We start from the raw sequence: 27,000 nt of genomic DNA, 5'->3' as shown, positions 1-27,000 counted from the left end.
AAGTTTAGGGTCAATATTAAAAAAAAAAAAAAAAAGGTGTGTGTCAGTTTCATACCATGACTTCTTTCTGAAATAAGATAGGTTTTTTTTTCCCCATTCATTTTAGACTGGGAATCTCAATTTACACCCAAAGAGCCTACTCCTCTGCAGGATATTTCAGAGGAAAACTCATCCTATGATTTCCAAATGGTAAGATTCATGGGGGACGATTCTTCATTCCCTGTCATAGGAGAAGGTGAGGAGTAGCTGAGTTGGATGTGCACACCAGGGCCAGGCAGACACCTGAGCCAAGGTGTTTCCTCCAGGATATGAAGTATCTGGAGGGAGCGCCCGTCTTGGGTGATTTAGGGTGGAGGGAATATTGGCTTGATGTGTGAGAACTGCATAAAGGAGGTGGTTCAGAGTGTGGGCTGTGGGTCACGGGAGATGTGGATAACTGACTGTGGCCCTGTGATTGACAGATGCCAGGTAGGCAGATACAGAACCTAGGAAAACACAGAACAGTGTTCATATTCAGAACTAAGTGCTCCCAGCTTTTCTGTAAAAACATTTTTAGGGACTCCCCTGGCAGTCTAGTGGTTAGGACTCTGCAGTTTTACTGCCAGGGTCTCAAGTTTAATCCCTGGTTGGTGAACAAAGATCTCACAAGCTGTGCAGTGCTGCCCGGAACAAAGCAAAAACCTTTCTAGTAAAATATCTCACAGTGCCTCTGAGGGTTGGTGGTCTACCCTCCAGCCACGGGCCCCCCAGAACCAGAAAAGGGTCAGGTGTGTGCGTCCAAGTCGTTGGTGCAATTGGTCCTCAGAGACCCTCGTTGGCTGGTGCCCACAGTGAAGTAGGGGAGTTGCCAGGTCTGAAACTGCCAGACCCACGTTGCCCAAATTCTTTTCTTAATTAATTAATTTGGCTGGGTCTTAGTTGCGACATGGGCTTCCCTGGTGGCTCAGACAGTAAAGAATCTGCCTGCAATGTGGGACTGACCTAGGTTCAATCCCTGGGTCGGGAAGATCCCCTTGGAGCAGAGAATGGCACCCTACTCCAGTATTCTTGCCTAGAGAATCACGGGTAGAGGAACCTGGCGAACTACAGTCCATGGGGTTGCAAAGAGTCAGACATGACTGAGCAATTAACACTTTGGTTGTGACAAGTGGGATCTAGTTCCCTGACCAGGGATAGAATCCAGGCCTACTGCATTGGGAGTGCAGAGTCTTAGCCACTGGACCACCAGGGAAGTCCCACGGACCCCAAATTCTGATGGCACTACCCCCAAACTTTGGGTCTCTTACGGTGAGGACGGTCTCCATACCACCTGTTCCTGCTTAGCACCCTCCATTCCTTTTCCCAGGGGCCAGAGCTGGACCTGAAGATAGAGATCAAGTCTGAGATGGAAGAGGAGGTGATGCCTCCGGCTCCAGAGGACTGGTCAGCTCTCCAGCAGTCTTCTGAATATGCAGTAAGTCTGGGAGGTGGTCTGCTAGGAGGGCCCCAGCCCCTGCCAAGAAGGCCCAAGGTTCAGGATATGTCTGTAAGTGGGGAGGCAGGAGGGAGGGAGGAATGGAAGACCAACTAGATTGGAAATGGGGAACATGCTGGAGGCCCAGGCTTAGCTCCTGGTGAGAACTACTGACCAGGCCTTGGTGTTTCTGCATTGAGTGTAATTATCCCCAGTGTGGCCCAGGGCAGTCCTAGGGGAGGGGGTTGCACCCAGGGTCCAGGTCTTGCCTCTCTGGGTCCAGATTTCCTTCTTCAATCCTTCCATCCTTTCCATGACCAGGAAACCTGCAGGAATGAGCAGGTCCTGTGACCCAAGGGCTGTGTGGAGAGTGTCCAGGCTGGTAACCATGCTCTGGGCTTGGGGCCTTGTGTTTTGGTTCTGAGGTGGAGAGAGTTACAGAGAAGGACACTTTAAGGTGTGCTTGGAGCCCTGCCCTGAGGAGAAGGGGCCTATTCTCCCCTGTCTCCCACCCATCACCGGCCCTGAGGGACCAGCCACGTTTGCTTCCCACCCTCCACCAAGTCCTGCCATCTTTTCCTCCGAAATATAAACCTGCCTCTGACTGCTCCTCCTGGCCCTAGTGCCACCACCTTGCCCAGAGCCACTGTTAGTTCTCCTGGACCCAGCCTCCTGCTGGACATGGAGGCCAGGGACATCCTATAGTAAGCAAGTCAGGGGCTTTCCTGGTGGTCCAGTGGTTTAAGAATCCACCTGCCAACGCAGGGCACACGGGTTTGATCCCTGGTCCAGGAAGATTCCGCGTGCCACGGGGCAACTAAGACCGTGCACCACAACTACTGAGCCTGAGCTCTAGAGCCTCAGAGCCACAGCTGTTGAACCTGTTTTCTGCAAAAAGAGAAGCCACTGTAGTGAGAATCCCCTCCCCACAACTAGAGAGTGCTGCACACCAGAACTAGAGAAAGCCCAGGCACAGCAACGAAGACCCAGCACAGCCAAACGTAAATAGAAATTAAAAAAAAAATACACAAGTTGGTTTAAACACCTTTCCTGAGGGAGTGGCCGTTGGTGTAGGAGGGTTCCCGTCCCTTCTCCCACAGCAGGGATTTTCCCCTTGGGAATAGTTTACTAACACCCTCTCATTTGCAGGGCTCCACCCATGCCTCCTGCCTCACTCTTCAGTCTACCGGCCATCCACTGCTCCTCTGTGCCCCAGGATGTCCCCGCCTCCCAGAGGCTGCTTATATGAGCCCTTCCTTACCCAGGCCCCCTCTCTCTGTCCCGTCTTGGACTTGAAATTCCATGACACTGAGTAGCTTTGTGTTGAGGAGTTGTAAACCTGGACATGGTGAATGAGCCTTGTCCCTCCTCTTAGCATGTTTCCCAAAGCAGGGCCAGTCACACCAGTTCAGTCTGGGTGAGCAGGTGTGAGCGGATCCCACCCACGCTGTGACTCTATAATCTGTGCCTGTCACTCTGTCCAGGGGCTGAAGGTGGCTGTGCAGATGCAGAGGGTGGCCACGCCAGAGCCTGCGCTGGGCCTCCCCAGACTGTGGAGGGCTGGGGGTGCTGGTGAGTGAGCGCCTGGTGGAATTACAGCCTGAGGGCCCTGCTGTGTTGTGTTCTGTTGTGTCTGGGAACTTGGATCCACCTTCCTTTCTTCTGACTGCAGTCGTTGTTTTAGGGAGAGAATATATAAAGTCATCTTATTTTTTGTGGGCTCCCCAGGTGGCACTCGTGGTAAAGAACCTGCCTGCCAGTGCAGGAGACAAAAGAGATGTAGGTTTGATCCCTGGATCGGGAAGATCCCCTGGAGGAGGGCATGGCAACCCACTCCAGTTTTCTTGCCTAGAGAATCCCATGGACAGAGGAGCCTGGCATGCCACAGGCTGTGGAGTTGCAAAAGTTGGACACAACTGAAGATGTAGCACGTACAATATTCCATCGTATATAAGTACCATGTCTTCTTTATCCGTTTCTCTCCCAGTGGACATTTAGGTTGGTTCGGTATCCTGGCTGTTGTAAATAGTGCTGCAGTGAACACTGGAGTGCATGTATCTTTTTCAGTTATGATTTTCTCCATGTTTATGTCCAGGAGAGGGACTGCTGAGTCATATGGTAGTTCTATTTTTAGTTTCTTAAGGCACCTCCATACTGTTCTCCATAGTGACTGTACCAATTTGCGTTCGCACCAACTGTGAAGGAGGGTCCCCTTTTCCCCACACCCTCTCCAGCATTTCTTGTTTGTAGATTTTTCGATGATGGCCATTCTGACAGGGGCGAGGTGATACTTCACTGTAGTTTTGATCTGCACGTCTCTAATGACTAGCGATGTTGAGCATCTTTTCAAGTGCTTTTTGGCCATCTGTGCTATAAAGTACTCATGGAGTACTTGGAGTACTCTTGGCTCTTAAAGTACCCTGGAAGCGCTCTAGACTGTCATCTTGTGGTGAGAAGGGCACTGGGAAGCAATTGCAGACAAACCCCTGACACCCTCCCACTGGGGGCTCGCAGTCTGACTGGGGAGTGTGTATGGAGTAGGCGTGACAGGGGTCCCTAAAGCCACGCCCCAAACTCAGCTTACAGTTGTACTCATGGCTCTGATTTCGTCCAGAGAAGGAATGCAAAGCAAAACCAGCAAAGGGAAAAGGCTTTTGGGGTGATGACTGGAGGAACCCAGGCACAAGCTTTCAGAGTCCTCTTCCAGTGGAGTCACACAGGACATGCTTAATTCCTTCAGTAGCAAGCTGTGACAACACGTGCACAGTGAAATTTACAGGGAGGTTCATTATAGACTCAGAGCCCAGGGTTTTCCCTGGGGGCTGGTCATGTAGGCACCATCTGCCCAGCACATACCTAAACTCCAGGCTTCTGGAAAGAAAGCAGCCATCCAACATGGACTGCACTGTTTGTACAGACAGTTTAAGCAGAGTGAGCCCCTCTTATCAGTTAGGGTCAAGGGAGCTGTCTCGAAATCCAAGTTCTGGGACTTCCCTGGCAGTCAAGTGGTTAAGACCCCATGCTTCCAATGTAGGGGGCATGGGTTCAATCCCTGGTTGGGGAACTAAGATCCCACATGCTGTGTGGCCAGCTAAGGGTCAGCTTTGCCAGCTGGCCTTGCTAAGGAGAGCAGTCAGGAGGGCTATGTTAACTTTTGTCTGCCCAGGAGGGAAGCATGGAACTATGTAAAATGTATTCAGGAGGTCAAGGTGAGATAGTTTGGTGGGTCATGTATACATTCATTTACCAGAAAATTGGGGGCACTTATGGGAGGGGGACTGGGGGCTTCCCTGGTGGCTCAACATTAAAGAACCCGCCTGCCAATGCAGGAGAAGCATGCTGGCATCCCTATGGGACACCAGCAAGTGACGGCTTAGGAACTTGAACAGGAGTGGAGGAGGAGGCTGGGGGTTGGGTGCCGAAGCCCAGCAAAGTGGAAGTGTTTAGTTACTCATTCATGTCCGACTCTTTGTGACCCCAAGGACTGTAGCCTGCCAGGTTCCTCTGTCCATGGGATTTTTCAGGCAAGAATACTAGAGTGGGTTGCCATTCTCTTCTCTAGGGAGATCTTCCTGACCCAGGTCTCCCGCATTGCAGGCATATTCTTTACCAACTGAGCCACCAAGGAAGCCCTCCGAAGCCCGGGGTGGTGGGTTTTAAGATAGAGGGATTGGATGACTGAACATTTCTACTAGATCCTCCCTGTAGATGGAGGTCACAGGGGACCCTAGTGAGGTGCTGGCTGTTGAATGGTAGTGTTTTGGAACTGAATACAAGGTGAGGGAATGAATACAGAGATTGCCCATGATGGGGAACAAAGAGATAACAGAGGGAAAGGTGGAGCATTAGAGCTGTATTGTGAGCCCCCCTCCCACCAGACTATCTACATTGAAGTTCTGACCCTTGGTACCTGTGAACGTGACCTTGTTTGGAAATAGGGTCTTCGCAGATGACATCAGGTTAAGATGAGGTCATGACAGTGGACCCTAATCCCATATGAACTGTGCCATTTTAAGAAGGGGAAGATGCCTTGTGAAGACAGGGACACGTGGGGGCGAAGGTCATATGACAACAGAGGCAGCGATTTGAGGGACGCAGTTACAAGCCCAGGATTGACCTTCATCATCAGAAGCCAAAGTTTTTCCAGTAGTCATGTATGGATGTGAGAGTTGGACCATAAAGAAAGTTGAGTGCCAGAGAATTGATGCTTTTGAATTGTGCTGGAGGAGACTCTTGAGAGTCCCTTCAACTGCACGGAGATCAAACCAGTCAACCCTAAAGGAAATCAGTCTTGAATATTCATTGGAAGGACTGATGCGGAAGCTGATGCTCCAATACTTTGGCCACCTGATGTGAAGAGCTGACTCACTGGAAAAGACCCTGATACTGGGAAAGATTGAGGGCAGGAGGAGAAGGGGATGACAGAGGATGAGATGGTTGGATGGCATCACCGACTCAATGGACATGAACCTGAGCAAACTGCAGGAGGTAGTGAAGGACAGGGGAACTTGGTGTGCTGCAGTCCATGGGGTTGCAGAGAGTCAGATACGACTTAAGGACTGAATCACAACAACAACCATAAGCCAAGAAAAGGCAAGGAATGAATCCGCTGGAGTTTCAGAGGGAGTGTGGCCCCACTGATGGCTTGATCCTGGACTTCTGGCTGCCAGAACTCTGAGAGAATACAATTCTGTTGTTTTAAGCCACCCAGTTGTGGTATTATTATTATTTTTTTAATAGCTGCTCTGGGAAACTAATAACATGGGATCAGGATTGGACATGGTTCAGATTTAATCACCGAGGGAAAGGTCCCACTGAGAGAGGAAGTGGGGGTATAGAGAGATGGGATGGCGGGGCATCACTTCTCTTCTGTAACAGGCCAGAGTGAGGAGCCTGGTGTGGGGGAGGAATGTTATCGATCTGAAGACAGGAAAGGAAGGACACTTCCTTCTCAGGCAGGCTCCCAGGGAAGTGGTGGTTTCTCTGTGCTCGGCTTGTGGTAAGTCCTGGGCGGTACCAACCCTACAGAGTCAGGGCAGAGGAAGGGCCCCTGCAATCAGGGAGGAACAACTGACCCAGGGCTGAGTCAAGAGGGAGAAAGGAGCGCTGTAGAAACCTCAGAGTCTGTTGGTGAATCAAGACTGTGGCTCCAGAGATTTGGAATGGAGGAAATGTGTGTGTGTTTCTTTTCTTTTTTTTAAAGCACTTGTTAATGTTAAAAATAAAAACGTTTTAGTTTTTATTGGGGTATAGACAGTTAATGATGTTGTGATAGTTTCAGGTGAACAGTGAAGCTGAGTCATATATATATAGGACTCAGCCATACATATACATGTATCCATTCTCCTCCAAACTCCCCTCCCATCCGGGCTGCCACATAACATTGAACAGAGTTCCATGTGGAAGTACTTGATGCCATTTAATGAATTTCCCACCATGTGGCTTCAAGCTGGTGTGGTGCCGCTCAGTTGCTAAGTCGTGTCCAACCCCTCTTGCCCTCATGGACTGTAGCCTGCCAGGCTCCTCTGTCCCTGGGATTTCCCAGGCAAGAACACTGAAGTGGGTTGCCATTTCCTTCTCTGCAAGCCCCTCCCACACCCTTAGTCTTCTCAGCTCTTCTGCTGTAGAATTTGGCCTTCATGATGCCAGGCTGCTTTGGGAGCTTTTTGTTGCCCAGATCTTTCTGATCACATCACATCAGTGATAGGGACAGCTTCAGTCTTGTTCTCAACAGCACTTATCTGGATCTTCTCGCCAACCAAGGTTAACTGTTGATCAAGTTTGACAGTTGACAGAGGCTCTAGTTCCTCTTTAAGTGGTAACGCCTTGTACTGACTTTCCCAAAGTCTCCTGCATGATATTCGTTCAAGCTGATCCTGTGGTGAAACAGGCCAGCAGTGTTAGCTCAGCTTCCTGGGTGTTTCCCATGATGTGGCTGTGGCTCATGTGGCCCCTAAGTTTTCATGTCTTCCTTAGTCTGGATGGCATACTGGCTGCTGAGATGAAAGAGCTGTGTGTGTTTTTGTATATTTCTGTGTGTTTGTGTGTGTGCTTGTGTATGTGTGGTGCATCTCTTGTGTATGTGTCTCTGCACGTAGTGTATGCATGTGTGTGTACTGGTGTGAGTGAGTGTGCCCACGTGCCCAAGTAGCTGTGGGTGTGTGCAAGCATATGTGCATGCACGTCTCAGTGTACAGTATGTGTGTGTGTATGTGTTTGTCCAAGGGAGTGTGTGCACCTGTGGTCACTCGCAGTCAAGGTGTGCAGCCTCAGCCCTGCTGCTGAGACCCTCATGGCTCTCCTATTCTCCTGCAGCTCTGTCCGCTCAGGGCCCTGCCTGGCTCCAGAAGCGGAGCACAGAAGAAGAAGCCATGACTCCTGGGGGACTGACCACCTGTCCACAGGTAAGCAAGAACTCCTTGCTCTTCTTCCTGCTTTGCCTCCTTGTCCCCTCCCCCTGTCTGGGAGCTTCTCAACCGCACAGGGCTGGTGTCCAGGCTTCCAGGCACTGGGCCTCTCGTGGTGGGTGAGCAGTGACCTCACTTGCTGGACTCTGGGGTGAGGGGCAAGGATTTCCAGGCTAGTAGTTGTTTTATTTTAAATCATTTATTTTCTTTTGGCTGCACTGGGTCATTGTAGCTGCGCTCAGGCTTTCTCTAGTTGCAGCGAGCAAGGGCCACTGTTGGTTGCAGTGCACGGGCTTCTCATTGCAGTGGCTTCTTTTCTTGTGGCGCATGGGCTCTGGGTGCACGGGCTTCAGTAGTTGTGGCACGTGGGCTTAGTCACCCTGTGGCATGTGGGATCTTCCTGGATCAGGAATCGAACCTGTGTCCCCTGCATTGGCAGGCAGATGCCACCAGAGAAGTCCTGGCTAGTTGTTAATAGCTAAGTCCTGTCATGAAGTTGAGGTCCTTAGCTGCCACACTTCGGGATGCTCTCATTTTTGGAGGGAAGAATAGAGGGAGAAAAGTCCCAGTTCTGAGGCCTGAGCTGAGGGACCTTAGAACCATATCTGAACATCCTGTGCACAGGAGTCTCCTTTCCCCAGGCCTGCAAACCCCTCACTGTCCTCTCAAGTCCTGGAGGGGAGCTGGCCTCTGGCTGAGCCCCTGGATGTGCATTTTAGGAGCCAGTCACCTTCGCAGATGTGGCCGTGCTGTTCACACCGGAAGAATGGCTGTTTCTAGACTCTTCCCAGAAAAGCCTCTACAGAGATGTGATGCTGGAGAACTACAGGAACCTGGCCTCTGTGGGTAAGGCCAGCCTTGCTGCTTCATGCACACATTCTTGCAGCCACTGTGGGTTCCCAGAACTGTACTGGTCTGGGGAATTCAAGAGGTGAAGAGACAGACAGGTCCTGCCCTCATGGTGCTTATTATAGTCTTGTGGCTTCCTCATGGAAATGAAAGGCCTGTCTGCCCTTCCTGGGCTTCTTAAGTGCCTTCTTGAGCCAGGCCCTGGATTGCGGGGGTTAGAGAGTCCTACTGTTCTTCGGGATCCATTGAGGGAGCTTGTACTTTAGTTCCTTTGTGAAGGAAGCCTACATCAGAATGTAGGCGTGCCCTTTTTGCTGTCCCCATCTCCAATGACCCTGAAGACTTCAGAGTATCAGCCCCTGTTGCGTGGCAGGCACAGTCTGCTCACACCCTGCATCTTTTCCCATGAGCAGGTGATCAACTCTGCAAAACCAGGATGTCTTCCCATTTGGAGCAAAGAGAAGAGCTGTGCGTCACCGAGAGAGGGATCTTCCCAGGAGCCCACTTAGGTGAGCACCAGGCAGGCGAGGGGAGCATGAGCTCTGGTCGCTAAGATGAGTGTGTTAGATTTAGAAACACTTTCAGTATCCTTGATGGGGAAGGCTGTTGGGTTGAGCTTCCTCAGTAAATTTCACTTTCTTTCCTCTTTCCCTTGCCTTTGTACCTCTAATACTTTACTCTGGCTTCACAGAGCATAGACTAAATTATCCTACCTCCTTTTTACGTTTAGCACTTTCATGTGTATATTTCATCCAGTTCCTCCCCACTCTGTTTTTAACTAATACTTTCTCTCAACATCAGGCTCAGTCTTCATGGAATCTTTTCTTAGAAAATTATCTACTATTTCCACTCCTTATTCCTGTGATTACTTAACTCTTTACATAGCCAAACACCTTAAAATTTTTTTTTTGCTCCTTAATATGTTCCTTTTTTTTTTTTTTTAAATTTTATTTTTTGGCTACATCATGTGGCATGTGAGATCTTAGTTCCCCAACCAGAGATCGAACCTTGACCCCCTGCATTGGAAGTGTGGTGTCTTAACCACTGGACCAGGGAAGTCCTGATATGTTCCTCTTACTCAGTTTCTTCACATATTTAGGATCAATATTAAAAAAAATCTGCATGTAGCTAGCTTACTGGTCCTTTTGATCCCAGAGTTTCCTTCCCTGTGCACTTGATATTTCCTCCCCCTTAATTCATTCCAGGTCCTCACCTTCAATACCAAGACTCAATTCCTAATCAAGATATTTTGGCGGCAGTTCCATCCATTGGCATGAAAAGGGTAAGGCATAAAGGGATTATTCTTGGTCCTTTACAGTAGGAAAAGCTTGGGATTGCTGTAGGCTAGAAACTCAAGAAGCTCAGAGAGAGATTCAAGGCAAGTGGTACTCACCAAGGAGAAAGCAGTTTATTGGGAGAGAGTCTGTGAATGTCATGAATTGGGGGAAAAAAACTCTAAATGTAGATCAATATGTATCTTCACAGAGTCCCCAAAGCTAGCCGTTTTTAAAACCTTTGTATGTTGTATTGGGGTATAGCTGATTAACAGTGCTGTGTTTCAGGTGAATGTTCAGTTTCACGTGAACAGTGAAGGGACTCAGCCATACATGTCTGCATTCTCTCCCACACTCCCCTCCCATCCAGGCTGCCACATAACACTGAGCAGAGTTTCCTGTGCTATATAGCAGGTCCTTGTTGTTATCCATTTTAGATATAGCAGTGTGTACATGTCCATCCCAACCCAAACTCCCTAACTGTCCCTTCATGTCCCCCCCACCCCCCTGCCAGCCAGCAGCCATAAGTTTGTACTGTTAAGTCTATGAGTCTGTTTCTGTTTTGCAAGTGAGGTCATTTATATCATTTCTTTCTAGATTCCTTGTATAAGGGACATCATAGGATGGTTCTTCTCTGACTTACTTCACTCCATGTGACAGTCTCTAGGTCCATCTGTGTTGCTGCAGATGGCATTATTTCATTAGTTTTAATGGCTGAATAGTAGACCATTACTTTATCTTCTTTATCCATCCCTCTATCGATGGACATTTAGGTTGCTTCCATGTCTTGGCTGTTGTAAACAGTGCAAAGTTTGCCATTTTTGTAAAACTGACATAAATGTAGAACATTCAAGACTTAATTTAGCCTTTAACAATTAAAAAAAAAATCTTTTTCTAAGAAGTCCCATGAAGGTAATGAAAATGATAGCTCTTTGTGGCAGAGTATCCTCTTGAAGGAACTCAGGGTAGCAGTGGCAGAGACACACTAGGCCGGTAAACGTTAGAGCTATAGGACCGCCTCTCTCCTACACACAGTTTGCATGTGGGAGAATACCTGTGACTGAAGTAAAGCCTCTGGTCTTCCCATTTTCCTCAATTGACAGGAGCCACCTCAGGTCGGAGAAAACCTCTATAAATATGATGAGCTTGGGAAGCCCTTTGACAGCATCAAACCGCTTTTTCAGTACCCGCAATTTCCTACTGAGGGAAACCCGTTTGAAGGTCGAGAGAGCCGAAAATCCTTCCTCCGGACCACCCGCCTCATCGTGCCTGAGAAAGTCCCTAGTGGGGATAAAACCTACACGTGCGACAAATGTGCGCGATCCTTCAGGTACAGCTCTGAGCTCATCCGTCACGAGAAGACGCACACCGCGGAGAAGTGCTTCGAGTGTCAGGAGTGCCGGCAGGCCTTCAAGTACTTCTCCAACTTGCGGCGCCACCTGAAGACCCACGGCGGCGAGAAGCCCTTCGAGTGCAGCCAGTGCGGGAAGACCTTCACGAGGAACTTCAACCTGATCCTGCACCAGAGGAACCACATGGGCGAGAAGCCCTACTCATGCAAGGACTGTGGGAAGGCTTTCACCCAGCCATCCTCCCTGAGGAGCCACATGAGGACCCACACCGGAGAGAAGCCCTTCGAGTGCTGCCACTGTGGGAAGACCTTCCGGGAGCACTCGTCGCTGAAGACGCACGTGCGGACCCACACCAGAGAGAAGCCCTACCAGTGCAACCACTGCGGGAAGCCCTTCCGCACGAGCACCAACCTGAACGTGCACAAGAGGATCCACACTGGTGAGAAGCTGTACGAGTGCGCCACCTGCGGGCAGGTCCTGAGTCGGCTCTCCACCCTCAAGAGTCACATGCGGATCCACACCGGAGAGAAGCCCTACCCGTGCCCGGAGTGCGGGCGAGCCTTCGGGGAGCCCTCCTCCCTCAGGAAACACGCGAGGACCCACACCGGCAAGAAGCCCTACGTCTGCCCGCAGTGCGGGCGAGCCTTCGGCCAGTCCTCGCACCTCATCGTCCACGTGAGAACCCACACCACAGGGAGACCCTACGAATGCACTCAGTGTGACAAAGCCTTCCGACACAGCTCTTCACTCAGCGTGCACAAGAGGGTTCACGCCAGGGGAGAAAACGTCAGGAGTGGCGACCTGCCCTTACCTGTGTCTCTTCCCATGGAAGGGCCCCTTGCTGATTAACTTCCTGTTTCTACAGACTCAACATCTGGGGACGTAATCATCTCTCACAGTACTCCTATATGGTGGCTCAGTGGTGAAGACTCGCCTGCCAGTGTAGGAGAGGAGCGGTGTATCCCTGGGTTGGGAGGATCCCCTGGAGAAGGAAATGGCAATCCACTCCAGTATTCTTGCCTGGGAAATCCCAGGGATCCTGGTGGGCCGCAGTCCCTGGGGTCACAAAGACTCAGACATGACTGAGCACGTGCACACACACACATAACACACCACAAGCAGTGTGTGATCTTTATGTTGTTGAATGTTAATTATTTGTGGAGATTTGCTTTTAGGGCTAGGGCTTCCCTGATGGCTCAGGCGGTAAAGCGTCTGCCTGCACTGCGGGAGACCTGGGTTCAGTCCCTGGGTTGGGAAGATCCCCTGGAGAAGGTAACAGCAACCCACTCCAGTACTCTTGCCTGGAAAATGGCATGTCTTGGTAGTTGCCTGCCAAAACTTCCCCTTCTTACCTGCAAAATCACCTAGGTTTTATTTGTTCAGATTGGGACTATGCAATGTATATATATATTTTGTGGCTTAAAGCGAGAGAATTTTATTCTCATACTTCTGGAGGGCAGAAGTTGAAATCAAGGTGTCTGCAGGGCCACGTTCCCTCTAAAGTCTCTAGGAGAGGAGGCTTCTTTGCCTCTTCCCACTTTTGGTGGCCCCAGGTGTGCCTTGCCTTGTGGCAGCATCGTCCCCATCGCTGCCTCCATCTTCAAATGGCCTTCTCCTCTGTGTGTCTGTGTCCTCTCCTGTGTCTTCTAAGTGTCTCTTATAAGGACACATCATCGGATTTAGGGTCTACCCAGATATCCAGGGTGGCCTCATCTCAAGATCTTTAATTTAATGACATCTACAAATACCCTTTTCCAACTGAGTTCACAACCAGAGTTTCTGGGTGGACATGTCTTTTGGTGATGGTGGTGGTGGGGGCCACATTCAATCCACTACACCATCAGGGAATGTGCATGATTAAAATACTTCCACCTCCCTGTCCTTGCTGGCAGGGGAGGCCACGCTCTCTTGGCCAGCAAGAGACATCATTGAGTGTGAGTCCTGGGGAAGATGTCACAAAGGAATGGTTTCATTTAGCCAGATCCCTCTCCTTCCCTGGTGGCTCGGACAGTGAAAAATCTGCCCACAATGTGGGAGACCCAGCTTCAATCCCTGGGTCAGGAAGATCCCCTGGAGAAGGGAATGGCTACCTACTCCAGTATTCTTGCCTGGAGAATTCCATGAACAGAGGAGTCTGGCGGACTACAGTCCACAGGGTCACAAAGAGTCTTCAGACATGACTGAGTGACTAACACTTTCACTTTCTCTCCTTCTTGCCTTTTGTACAAGCGGGCACCATATCTGGTGCTAGAGGAGGTGTTCTGTGACCATGAGGGCGAAAGCCACAGTCTAGAGTGTGGGGGACTTCCCTAGTGGTCCAGTGGTTAGGACTTTGAGCTTCCAATACAGGGCTGAGGGTTTGATCCCTGGTCAGGGAACTAAGATCCCACAGCTGTATGGTGCTGCCAAATTAAACATATAAAAATAATAGATTAAAAAAGAAGAGACTGTGGCCAGAGCTACAACCATCCTGGTTCCCCAGTTGGTATCCTTGTGTGGGTGTACCAGCCCTGGGTTGTTTGTTTCTGGACATCTTGTTTACATGAAAATGATGCACTTCTTACTGGTACATGACATTGTCTTTTTTTGGGGGAGGGAAGTCTGGGGGAGGGCAGGGATGGGTTTATTGTGGCTGAATGCAGTCTCTAACTGATGCACTTAATATATGGTTCCTTTTTATAAATGCTTCTTGGATGGTAGAAATCAATGTATTGTATACTACAAATGTCCACTAGATGGAGCATGCTCTTTGTGTAGAAAAGTCTTTTACCCATTTAAAAATAGTGGTTTCTGTCTTAGCTCAGGCTGCTATAACAAAAATACTGGGTGGCTTACAAACTGCAGAAATTTATTTCTCACAGTTCCTAGAGGTAGGAAGTCCAAGATCATGGCTGGCAGATTTTATGTCTGGGGAGGCCCCACTTCCTGGTTCATAAATGGCCATCTTCTTGCCATGTCTCACGTGGCAGAAGGAGAGCAAGAGAGCTCCCTGGGGTCTCTTTTGTAAGGGCACTGATCCCATTCATGAGGGCTCCATCCCTACAACCTAATTACCTCCCAAGGGCCTCATCTAACACCATCCCCTTGGGAGATGTCAAAATACCAACATTCAGTCCTTAGCAATTTCCAGCCTATCATTTACTGAGAAAGTTACATTAAACTCTCCCACCATATGTATGAATTGCTGAATGAGTCTTTTAATTCTGTTAGTTTTAAATTTCATATATTTTGAAGCAATGGAATTAAAAGATTTTTGACATCTTGTAAGCTTTCAGTTAATTATTCCTTTTATTCTTATAGTGGCCATCTTTCCCCCTAGCAATGAGTATTCAGCCATTCATCATCATAATAGCAAATGATTATTTAGTGCTTATTATTGCTAGATAGTATTATAGCTACTACCCTAAACTTTGTATCTTTTAAGTTATTTAGTCCTTACAATGACACTTTGAGGAAGGTACTGTTATTATCCCCAATTCACAGATGAGGAAACTGAGGCCTGATGAGTTAACTGAGGTCCTGCAGGTGGTAAGTGACAGTCTGGCTCTCTACAGACCTTCACTGCAGGGAGCTGTTCTCTATTTTTCCCTGTACTCAAGAGTTCTGTTTTTGTGTTTTAAAGTTTTCTTTTTTTTTTTTTTTTTCTTCCCCCCCCACACACTGAAAGGCTTTGTGGGATCTCAGTTCCCTGACAAAGGATTGAACCTACACCCTTGGCAGTGAAAGTGCAGAATCCTAACCACTGGACTGCCAGGGAATTCCCCTAAAGCTCTTTAGTTGAGACATAACTTATATAAAAGCCCGTAAGTCTCAGTGTTCACCCCAGTGAGTTTTATATGTGTATCTATGCCACTCTAGAGAAAGGAATGGCTACCCACTGCAGTATTCTTGCCTGGAGAAGTCCATGGACAGAGAGCCTGGTGGGCTACAGTTCACAGGGTCACAAAGTTGGGCATGATTGAGTGACACTTTCACAGCACCCACCTCAAAAAGAAAATATTCTATCTTCCCAGAAGGTTCTCTTAGGCCCGACCCAGGTCAATGAGCCCCATCTCCAGAGTTAACCAGTATTCTGACTTCTGGCACCGTAGATTTGTTTTTCCTGTTCAGAAAAATAGAACCACACAGTACACCTTCTTGTGTCTGATGTTTTCACTTAGTATAGTGCCTATGAACTTTGTCACATTATCAGTAGATCTCTTTTAAAGTTGCTGTGTAATATTCCATTGTCTGAATACACTACAGTTAAAAAGTTTCACTCTGTTCATGGACATTTGGGTTCTTTCCCAATGCTGTTATGAATAAAGCTGCTATGAGTATTCTTGTGTACATCTTATTGTGAACATATCTTATTTCTCTTGGGTATAAAACCTAGACATGGAATTTCTGGGTCATTGCATAGGCATATTTTTAGCTTCAGTAGATACTGCTAAACAGTTTTCCAGAGTGGTTGAAACAGTTCATACTTCCATCATCAATTGGGAATCTCTGGTGACTCAGTGGTGAAGTGGTAAAGGAGCAGACCACCTGCAGTGGAGGAAATGCCAGTTCAGTTCCTGGGTTGGGAAGATCCCCTGGTGAAGGGAATGGCAACTCACTCCGGTATTCTTGCCTTGGAAATCCCAAGCACACAGAGGAGTCTGGTGTGCTACAGTCCGTGGGGTTGAGAAAGTGTCGGACATGACTCTTGACTAAACAACCAACCACCACATCAGTAGATTAAAGTTTCATTTGCTTCATATCCTTGACAGCACATGCTACTGTCAATTTATTTATAGCTGTATTAGTGGGTGAGTGATTTCTTATGTTTTGTCTTGCTTTGTTTTGTGTGTGTGAATAGTGATGTAGATTGCTACATGGTAATTTCATCCATCCTCTTATGTACACCTCTCTTCAGTGTGACTTTGATGCTCCTCTTATCAAGAGGTGGAGTTTATTTCGCTACCCTTTGAAGATGAACTTGAACACATGACTTTCTTTGGTCAGTGAAACATTATCAAACATGAGAGAAGCTAGAAAAACACATTGGGGGACTTCCCTGGTGGTCCAATGGTTAAGAATCCACCTGCAAGTGTAGGGGACACTGGTTTGATCCCTGGTCCAGGAAGATCCCACAGGCCATGGGGAAACTCACTCTGTGAGCTACAACTATTGAATCTGCGCACTAGAGCCCGGGAGCTGCAGTTAGCTGAAAACTGCCCATCCTAGGGCCTGTGCTCTGCAACAAAGGGAACCCACTGCAATGGGAAGCCTGTGCACTGCACTAGAGAGGAGCCCCTGCTTACTGCAACGAGAGTAAGCAATGAAGACCCAATGCAGCCAAAAGTAAATAATTAAAGAAGAAAAACACATTAGGCTTTGCCATCTTTTAGCTCAAGATTAGATTCTTGGCAGCGTGATGAAGCCTGGGCCAGCCTTCTCCAGGAGTAGACACCACATGGAGAGAGAGGATCTGCTGATGGTCAGCAACAATCAGACAGGTGAGTGAGGCCTTCTTAGATCATCTGACTCCAGACAAGCCATCAGGTGACTTAAGTCTCATGAATGACCCTGGGTATCAGAACTGCCCAGCTGAGTTCATCTCAGATGCTGACGCAAAGAATTGTGAGCATATAAGCTGGTTAGGCAGCAATACATAACTGACACAGACGTTTGTATCAGAAATAGGATGTGGCTGAAACAAAAGCTTGAAGTGTGGCATTGACTTTAGAACTTTGCAGCAAGAAAGCAGATGAGAAGGGTGAGGAAACTTAATGGCTGGAAATATGGTGAGAAAACTGCCGCTAGAGGGTTAGGAAAAGGCTTTGTGATTATGTGGTAGGGAAATCACTGGTGGTAATGTCTGTAGTAACTTAGAAGATAGAACATAGTGATGTGGATCTGGCTGAGGAGGGAGACTTTCTCCCCATCTCTAGCCCTCTCCATAATCTTCCTTATGAGTGCCTGGTGGTGCAAGAAGAATCTCGAGTGGGTTAGAACTTGCCTTGTGTGTGAGGCTTCCAGATTCTCTATCATACACGTGTCTGACATTTAGCACTTGGTTACAAATTTCAGCAGGCATCTTACCCTCTTGTCTTCATCCTGTGCTATGGGTGAGCCAGGGCTCATATCCATGTCTCTGTCCACATCTCTTCCCCTAGATTTCAGGTTAGTTGGTTACACCTTCTGGGTTCAAGAAAGTTATGTGTGTGTGTGTTTTTTTTTTTTTTTTGTGTGTGTTTGTTTCTTTTTATATTTTATTTAAACTTTCAATTTTATATGGGGGTATAGCCAATGAACAACGTTGTGACAGATTCAGGCGAACAGGGAAGGGACTCAGCCATACATATACTTGTATCCATTCTCCCTCTAACTCCCCTCTCATCCAGGCTGTCACATAACATTGAGCAGAGTTCCCTGTGCTATACAGTAGGTCCTTGGTTATCCAATTAATTTTTTATTTATTCTAATAAAATTTTTATTTAGTTTTGGCTGAGGCAGTTCTTTGTTGCTGCATGTGGGCTTTCTCTAATTGCGATAAGCAGGGGCACAGGCGTCTCATTGTGGTGGCTTCTCTTGTTGCAGAACCCTGGCTTTAGAGCGCAGGCTCAGTAGTTGTGGCTCATGGTGTTAGTTGCCCTGTGACGTGTGGACTCTTCCTGGACCAGGGATTGAACCTATGTGCCCTACATTGGCAGGCAGATTCTTAACCCATGGACCACCAGGGAAGTCCTATCCATTTAAAATATAGCAATGTGTATGTGTCCATCCCAAGCTCCCTAACGATCCCTTCCCTCTGAGAAATTTATATTTCTGCCAATTATTCAGGCTTTTCTTGTTGCTGTGGTGGCAGCAAAGTGTTACCAGTTTTCTATATCCACGATGGAAGCCGGAAACGGGGTTCTTTACTTCCTAAATCATGCTGCTTTTGGGAATTGATTACTGGACTTTGTCCTCCTCTTTTCTGTAAGTTCCCTGAGATTAGAGATCACATGGAGCCTGTTTAGTGTCACTTCCTTTAAGTCTAGCACTGCGCCTGACAGAAAATAAACATACTCATTAAGTCTACATGAATTCACATAGACAAATGCTCCTAAATGGAGGATGTACGTGCAATGCCGTGACTCCTTGGAAGGGGGCAAGTAGAGACTGTGTTTCTCCTACATCAAGTTGCTGCTTGACAATTGTACCTAGTAACTGGAGAGATGCAAATGATGCTCTCATGACCACCCCGATGTTGGTAGCTTAACAAAGAAGCCTCCCTTTTCTTGGGTATTTGGGTGCCTGTTTGATTTCTGTGTAGGAATAGACTTGCCCAGGGAGTTTCCTAATTTAGGGTGAATACCAACTAGACTCTTGTACCTCATCCTAGAGCATTCTGGTGCTTGTGCTGACTCCAACTGACTGCTTCCCATAGATTCTGGACTTTCAAACATCTTTCCCCTAAGATTCTTTCATGGGTCTCTACTGCTCTCAGAAAGAGGTTCACATTTCCTAGCCTAGCCCTGAAGAATCATAGTTCCATGATCCCAGTTACTTATCTGGAAAACAATCCACTCCTGAGATGCTCCATCCTGTTATCCCTCAGCCCGCAGTGCCTACTCCCTATCCATCCCTCAGGCCTCATTTACAAATAATGCCATAAAGCTCACACGTGATGACCACTCCTGTGCATTGCCAGGCACCAGGCTCGGTTCTCCATCCCAGCCATTTTCTTTTTCATTTTCTGTTTTTCTTTGCATCCACTCCAGTTAGGTTAGTTAGACAAGAGAGCAATTTAGTAGAAAGAGCACAAGCTTTGCCATTAAACAAGCACAGAATCTGATTCTTGGCCCTGCCAGTCACTAGTTTTGTGATGTCAGACCTGTCTCATTGAATGACCAGTAGATTGATGCCAGTTTCAGAGCTGAGGGAATCCTTTAGTGAGATATTCACAAAACTTTCTTTTGCAGGTGAGCTGGGGGCAGTTGCATCCTTTGCTCCCTTATTAGTAGGAAACTTGAACCACCACCAAGTAGGCAGGCTGTAATTTTACTGGTAATACCTGGAATAAAAAAGCAGAACTGTGGGTCTCATAATAAACCATGAGGAAGAAAACATGTATGCTAGATATTTCCTGTCAGTTCATCTACAGAACACACACATATAAATTCTCATGTGATTTATTTGAATAAGAAGTATCTTTATTGCTTAAAATCAAAAGCAGAAAGTTCTCCAAGCCTGAGCTTGAGAGCCGGTGCACCCTAAGAAGTGGCTATTTACTATTTCTCCCGGGAAGGTTGGGCCTCCCTGCTAGCTCAGCTGGTAAAGAATCCGTAGGATTATAATCACATATATGGCCCATTTCATACTACTTGGAAATATTTAAGAACAGGAAAAAATAATCAATGGTGAGAGTGAAACAGTTTACCTCAGACTGGGACTTGAAACTGTGTGTTGGGACTCAAAACCAGCCAAAACTCTGTTTGGGACTCTACCCCACGTGGCTGGGATTCAAACTCAGCTAGGATTCAAACTCATGGTCTTCCAGCTGAGATCACAGACCTAGTTTAAGCTCAGGTTCTTTTTTTTTTTTTTCCAATTTTTATTTTTATTTTTTAAAAATTATTTTAATTAGAGGCTAATTACTTTACAATATTGTAGTGGTTTTTCCATACATTGACATGAATCAGCCATGAGTGTACATGTGTCCCCCATCCTGAACCCCCCTCACACCTCCCTCCCCATCCCATCCCTCAGGGTCATCCCAGTGCACCGGCCCTGAAAGCCCTGTCTCATGCATCAAACCTGGACTGGCGATCTGTTTCACATATGGCAATATTCATGTTTCATTGCTATTCTCTCAAGTCATCCCACCCTTGCCTTCTCCCACAGAGTCCAAAAGTCTGTTCTTTACATCTGTGTCTCTTTTGCTGTCTTGCATATAGGGTCATCATTACCATCTTTCTAAATTCCATATATATGCTTTAATATATTTGTCACTTCGTGGAAAATAGATGGGGAAACAGTGGAAACAGTGGAAACAGTGGCTGACTTTATTTTTTTTTGGGCTCCAGGATGGTGACTGCAGCCATGAAATTAAAAGACGTGTACTCTTTGGAAGGAAAGTTATGACCAACCTAGATAGCATATTCAAAAGCAGAGACATTACTTTGTCAACAAAGTAGTCAAGGCTATGGTTTTTGTAGTGGTCATGTATGGATGTGAGAGTTGGACTATAAAGAAAGCTGAGGGCTGAAGAATTGATGCTTTTGAACTGTGGTGTTGGAGAAGACTCTTGAGAGTCCCTTGGACTGCAAGGAGATCCAACTGGTCCTGGGTGTTCATTGGAAGGACTGATGCTGAAGCTGAAACTCCAGTACTTTGGCCACCTGATGTGAAGAGCTAACTCATTTGAAAAGACCCTGATGCTGGGAAAGATTGAGGGCAGGAGGAGAAGGGGACGACAGAGGGTGAGATGGTTGGATGGCATCACCTACTCAATGGACATAGGTTTGGGTAGACTCTGGCAGTTGGTAATGGACAAGGAGGCCTGACGTGCTGTGGTTCATGGGGTTACAACAAGTCAGATATGACTGAGCAACTGAACTGAACTGAACTGAACTGAACTGATTGACATTTAGGCTTTGGTTAGAAAGGATTTTGTTGTTGTTGTTGTTGATGTTCAATGCAAAGCATATTTCTATCATTGAGTTATGAACTCCAAAAATAGAAGCTTGTCATGGAAGTGCAGACAGATACCTCACTGCAGCTGGGGTCCTGGGAACCACTATGGTCATCAGTTAAAAAAATTGAAAAGATCAGATTTACTTTGCTGTATACTGAAACTAACATAACATTGTAAGTCAACTATTGTTGTTTATTCACTTAGTTATGTATGACTATTTCATGACCCCTTGCAGTGTAGCCCACCTGGCTCTTTCTATTCATGGGATTTCCCAGGCAAGAATGCTGGCTGCTGCTGCTGCTGCTAAGTCGCTTCAGTCGTGTCCGACTCTATGCGACCCCACAGATGGCAGCCCACCAGGCTCCTCTGTCCTTGGGATTTTCCAGGCAAGAATACTGGAGTGGGTTGCCATTTCCTTCTCCAATGCATGCATGCATGCTAAGTTGCTTCAGTCATGTCTGACTCTGCGCTACCCTATGGACAGCAGCCTACCGGGCTCTTCTGTCCATGGGATTCTCTAGGCAAGAATGCTGGAGTGAGTTGCTACTTCCTTCTGAAGGGGATCTTCCTGACACAGGGATCAAACCCACATCTCCTATACTGGTGAGTGGGTTTTTTTTTAAACTCTGAGTCACCAGGGAAACACAATCAACTATACCCCAATAAAAATTACAAAAGATAAAAACCAAATTTAGCAAATGTACCCAAGGGGAAACGTGGGGAGAAGTAATAAATTAGGGGATTTGGATTGACATACACACTACTATACATAAAATAGATAGCCAATAAAGACATACTGTTTAGCACAGGAATTCTACTCAATATTCTGTAATAACCTATATGGGAAAAGAATCTGAAAAAGAATGAATTTATATCTATATCTATACACATAACTGAATAACTGATTCACTTTGCTTTACACCTGAAACTAACACAGCATTATAATCTATTCAATCCATAAATCTATATAATTTTTAATTCATAAAAATGTAAAACATTTAATACAATTTTAAAGGTTACAGTCCATTTATAGTTATTACAGAATATTAACTATATTACCCATTTGTACAATACATAGAAAGGATCATTTCTTAGATGGAGTTGGAGGCTCCTTGAGGCAGGAACAGTGAAAGATAAACCCTGGCCTTCCAACATTCTGGTGTCTGAGGAGCACTGTTTGGTGTGGAGGGGAAGATAAAGCTGAGAAGATAATGTCAAACCTCATCAAGGAGAATTCTCTTATGGGGTATATTAGTTCTTAATGGCTTTATCACAAATTACTCCCCCCCCCCCCCAACTTACCAACTTAAGACAACACAAATTTATTATATGACTTTCTCTGTGTCAGGGATCTGATAAGCTGGCTTAGCTGGGTTGGAAAAAAAGGTGGAAACAGTGACAGATTTTTTTCCCTCACACCTTTCCCACAATAATATTTATTTTTTTAAAATTTACATTTATTTCTTTTAATTGGAGGCTAATTACTTTACAATATTGGATTGGTTTTGCCATACATCAACAAGAATCCACAACGGGTGTACACGTGTTCCCCATCCTGAACCCCCTCCCGCCTCCCTCCCATCCCTCTGGGTCATCCCAGTGCACGAGCCCCGAGCACCTTGTATCATACATTGAACCTGGACTGGCGATTCATTTCACATATGATAATATACATGTTTCAATGCCATTCTCCCAAATCATCCCACCCTCGCCCTCTCCCACAGAGTCCAAAAGGCTGTTCTATACATCTGTGTCTATTTTGCTGTCTTGCATATAGGGTTATTGTTACCATCTTTCTAAATTCCATATATACGCATTAGTATACTCTATTGGTGTTTTTCTTTCTGGCTTACTTCACTCTATAATAGGCTCCAGTTTAATCCACCTCATTAGAACTGATTCAAATGTATTCTTTTTAATGGCTGAGCAATACTCCATTGTATATATGTACCACAGCTTTCTTATCCATTCATCTGCTGATGGACATCTAGGTTGCTTCCATGTCCTGGCTATTATAAACAGTGCTGCTCTGAACATTGGGGTACATGTGTCTCTTTCAATTCTGGTTTCCTCGGTGTGTATGCCCAGCAGGGGGATTGCTGGGTCATAAGGCAGTTCTATTTCCAGTTTTTTAAGGAATCTCCACATTGTTCTCCATAGTGGCTGTACTAGTTTTTGTTCCCACCAACAGTGTAAAAGGGTTCCCTTTTCTGAACACCCTCTCCAGAGTTTATTGCTTGTAGACTTTCGGATCGCAGCCATTCTGACTGGTGTGAAATGGTACCTCATTGTGATTTTGATTTGCATTTCTCTGATAATGAGTGATGTTGAGCATCTTTTCATATGTTTGTTAGCCATCTGTATGTCTTCTTTGGAGAAGTGTCTGTTTAGTTCTTTGGCCCATTTTTTAATTGGGTTGTTTATTTTTCTGGAATTGAGCTGCAGGAGTTGCTTGTATATTTTTGAGATTAGTTGTTTGTCAGTTGCTTCATTTGCTATTATTTTCTCCCATTCTGAAGGCTGTCTTTTCACCTTGCTTATAGTTTCCTTTGTTGTGCAGAAGCTTTTAATTTTAATTAGATCCCATTTGTTTATTTTTGCTTTTATTTCCAGTATTCTGGGAAGTGGATCATAGAGGATCCTGCTGTGATTTATGTCGGAGAGTGTTTTGCCTGTATTCTCCTCTAGGAGTTTTCTAGTTTCTGGTCTTACATTTAGATCTTTAATACGTTTTGAGTTTATTTTCGTGTATGGTGTTAGAAAGTGTTCTAGTTTCATTCTTTTACAAGTGGTTGACCAGTTTCCCCAGCACCACTTGTTAAAGAGATTGTCTTTACTCCATTGTATATTCTTGCCTCCTTTGTCGAAGATAAGGTGTCCATAGGTGTGTGGATTTATCTCTGGGCTTTCTATTTTGCTCCATTGATCTATATGTCTCTCTTTGTGCCAGTGCCATACTGTCCTGATGACTGTAGCTTTGTAGTAGAGCCTGAAGTCAGGCAGGTTGATTCCTCCAGTTCCATTCTTCTTTCTCAAGATTCCTCTGGCTATTTGAGTTTTTTTTTTTTTGTATTTCCATACAAATTGTGAAATTATTTGTTCTAGTTCTGTGACAAATACTGTTGGTAGCTTGATAGGGTTTGCATTGAATCTATAGATTGCTTTGGGTAGTATACTCATTTTCACTATATTGATTCTGCCAATCCATGAACATGGTATATTTGTCCTTTTATTTGTGTCCTCTTTGATTTCTTTCACCACTGTTTTATAGTTTTCTATATAGAGTTCTTTTATTTCTTTAGATAGGTATATTCCTAAGTATTTTATTCTCTTCATTGCAATGGTGAATGGAATTGTTTCCTTAATTTCTCTTTCTGTTTTCTCATTGTTAGTGTATAGGAATGCAAAGGATTTCTGCGTGTTGATTTTATATCTTGCAACTTTACTATATTCATTGATTAGCTCTAGTAATTTTCTGATGGAGTCTTTAGGATTTTCTATGTAGAGGATCATGTCATCTGTGAACAGTGAGAGTTTTACTTCTTCTTTTTCAACCTGGATTCCTTTTATTTCTTTTTCTTCTCTGATTGCTGTGGCCAAAACTTTCAAAACTATGTTGAATAGTAGCGGTGAAAGTGGGCACCCTTGTCTTGTTCCTGACTTTAGGGGGAATGCTTTCAATTTTTCACCATTGAGGATAATGTTTGCTGTGGGTCTGTCATATATAGATTTTATTATGTTGAGGTATGTTCCTTCTATTCCTGCTTTCTGGAGGATTTTTTTTTTTTTATCATAAATGGATGTTGAATTTTGCCAAAGTCTTTCTCTGCATCTATTGAGATAATCATATGGTTTTTATTTTTCAATTTGTTAATGTGGTGTATCACATCAATTGATTTGTGGATATTGAAGAATCCTTGCATCCCTTGGATAAAGTCCACTTGGTTATGATGTATGATCTTTTTAATATGTTGTTGGATTCTGATTGCTAGAATTTTGTTAAGGATTTTTGCATTTATGTTCATCAGTGATATTGGCCTGTAGTTTTCTTTTTTTGTGGCATCATTGTCTGGTTTTGGTATTAGGATGATGGTGGCCTCATAGAATGAGTTTGGATGTTTACCTTCCTCTGCAATTTTCTGGAAGAGTTTGAGTAGGATAGGTGTTAGCTCTTCTCAAAATTTTTGGTAGAATTCAGCTGTGAAGCCGTCTGGACCTGGGCTTTTGTTTGCTGGAAGATTTCTGATTACAGTTTCAATTTCCGTGCTTGTGATGGGTCTGTTAAGATTTTCTATTTCTTCCTGGTTCTGTTTTGGAAAGTTGTACTTTTCTAAGAATTTGTCCATTTCTTCCAAGTTGTCCATTTCATTGACATATCGTTGCTGACAGTAGTCTGTTATGATCCTTTGTATTTGTGTGTTGTCTGTTGTGATTTCTCCATTTTCATTTCTAATTTTGTTGATTTGATTCTTCTCCCTTTGTTTCTTGATGAGTCTGGGTAATGGTTTTGTTAATTTTATTTATCTTCTCAAAGAACCAGCTTTGGCTTTGTTGATTTTTGCTATGGTCTCTTTTGTTTCTTTTGCATTTATTTCTGCCCTAATTTTTAAGATTTCTTTCCTTCTAGTAACCCTGGGGTTCTTCATTTCTTCCTTTTCTAGTTGCTTTAGGTGTAGAGTTAGGTTATTTATTTGACTTTTTATTGTTTCTTGAGGTAAGCCTGTATTGCCACTAACCTTCCCCTTAGCACCGCTTTTACAGTGTCCCATAGGTTTTGGTATTCCCATCACTTCCAGAATTTTCCACAGTTTCTTGTGATCCACACAGTCAAAGGCTTTGGCATAGTCAATAAAGCAGAAATAGATGTTTTTCTGGAACTCTCTTGCTTTTTCCATGATCCAGCGGATGTTGGAAATTTGATCTCTGGTTCCTCTGACTTTTCTAAAACCAGCTTGAACATCAGGGAGTTCACGGTTCATGTATTGCTGAGGTCTGGCTTGGAGAATTTTGAGCATTACTTTACTAGCATGTGAGATGAGTGCAATTGTGCGGTAGTTTGAGCATTCTTTGAGCATTCCCTTTCTTTGGAATTGGGATGAAAACTGACCTTTTCCAGTCCTGTGGCCACTGCTGAGTTTTCCAAATTTGCTGGCATATTGAGTACAGCACTTTCATAGCATCATCTTTCAGGATTTGAAACAGCTCAAATGGAATTCCATCACCTCCACTAGCTTTGTTCATAGTGATGCTTTCAAAGGCCTACTTGACTTCACATTCCAGGATGTCTGGCTCTAGATTAGTAATCACATCATCATGATTATCTGGGTCGTGAAGATCTTTTTTGTACAGTTCTTCTGTGTATTCTTGCCACCTCTTCTTAATATCTTCTGCTTCTGTTAGGTCCATACCATTTCTGTCCTTTATCGAGCCCATCTTTGCATGAAATGTTCCCTTGGTATCTCTAATTTTCTTGAAGAGATCTCTAGTCTTTCCCATTCTGTTGTTTTCCTCTATTTCTTTGCATTGATCGCTGAAGAAGGCTTTCTTATCTCTTCTTGCTATTCTTTGGAACTCTGCATTCAGATGCTTATAGCTTTCCTTTTTGCCTTTGCTTTTCACCTCTCTTCTTTTCACAGCTATTTGTAAGGCCTCCCCAGACAGCCATTTTGCTTTTTTGCATTTCTTTTCCATGGGGATGGTCTTGATCCCTGTCTCCTGTACAATGTCACGAACCTCATTCTGTAGTTCATCAGGCACTCTATCTATCAGATATAGACCCTTAAATCTATTTCTCACATCCACTGTATAATCATAAGGGATTTGATTTAGGTCATACCTGAATGGCCTAGCGGTTTTCCCTACTTTCTTCAATTTCAGTCTGAATTTGGCAATAAGGAGTTCATGATCTGAGCCACAGTCAGCTCCTGGTCTTGTTTTTGTTGACTGTATGGAGCTTCTCCATCTTTTGCTGTAGAGAATATAATCAATCTGATTTCGGTGTTGACCATCTGGTGATGTC

General features: G+C 45.4%; 1 protein-coding gene and 1 pseudogene across 1 annotated transcript; one reads left to right on the top strand and one right to left on the bottom strand.

Annotated features, from left to right (window-relative positions):
* The first annotated feature begins 1,419 nt into the window (after window positions 1-1,419).
* ZNF333 (zinc finger protein 333) lies at window positions 1,420-12,432 on the top strand. Its single transcript, XM_068980517.1, has 6 exons — window positions 1,420-1,453; window positions 7,769-7,857; window positions 8,580-8,706; window positions 9,123-9,218; window positions 9,915-9,991; window positions 11,087-12,432. Exons 2-6 carry the CDS (start codon window positions 7,825-7,827, stop codon window positions 12,182-12,184), a joined length of 1,431 nt encoding a protein of 476 aa, XP_068836618.1. The 5' UTR covers window positions 1,420-1,453; window positions 7,769-7,824; the 3' UTR covers window positions 12,185-12,432.
* LOC138085653 (large ribosomal subunit protein uL15-like) lies at window positions 6,312-7,441 on the bottom strand (annotated as a pseudogene).
* Window positions 12,433-27,000: the final 14,568 nt, after the last annotated feature.

The sequence above is a fragment of the Capricornis sumatraensis genome, chromosome 9 (genome assembly GCF_032405125.1).
Source record: "Capricornis sumatraensis isolate serow.1 chromosome 9, serow.2, whole genome shotgun sequence".
Classification (NCBI taxonomy): Eukaryota; Metazoa; Chordata; class Mammalia; order Artiodactyla; family Bovidae; genus Capricornis; species Capricornis sumatraensis.
The sequence above is the reverse complement of the archived record's forward strand: the minus strand, read 5'-3'. Positions and strand labels throughout refer to the sequence as shown.

Coding starts and splice junctions, on each gene's coding strand:
- ZNF333 (XM_068980517.1), top strand. CDS start 7,825: ATGACTCCTGGGGGACTGACCACCTGTCCACAG. Junction 7,858..8,579: donor GACTGACCACCTGTCCACAG/GTAAGCAAGAAC, acceptor TGTGCATTTTAG/GAGCCAGTCACCTTCGCAGA. Junction 9,219..9,914: donor CTTCCCAGGAGCCCACTTAG/GTGAGCACCAGG, acceptor AATTCATTCCAG/GTCCTCACCTTCAATACCAA.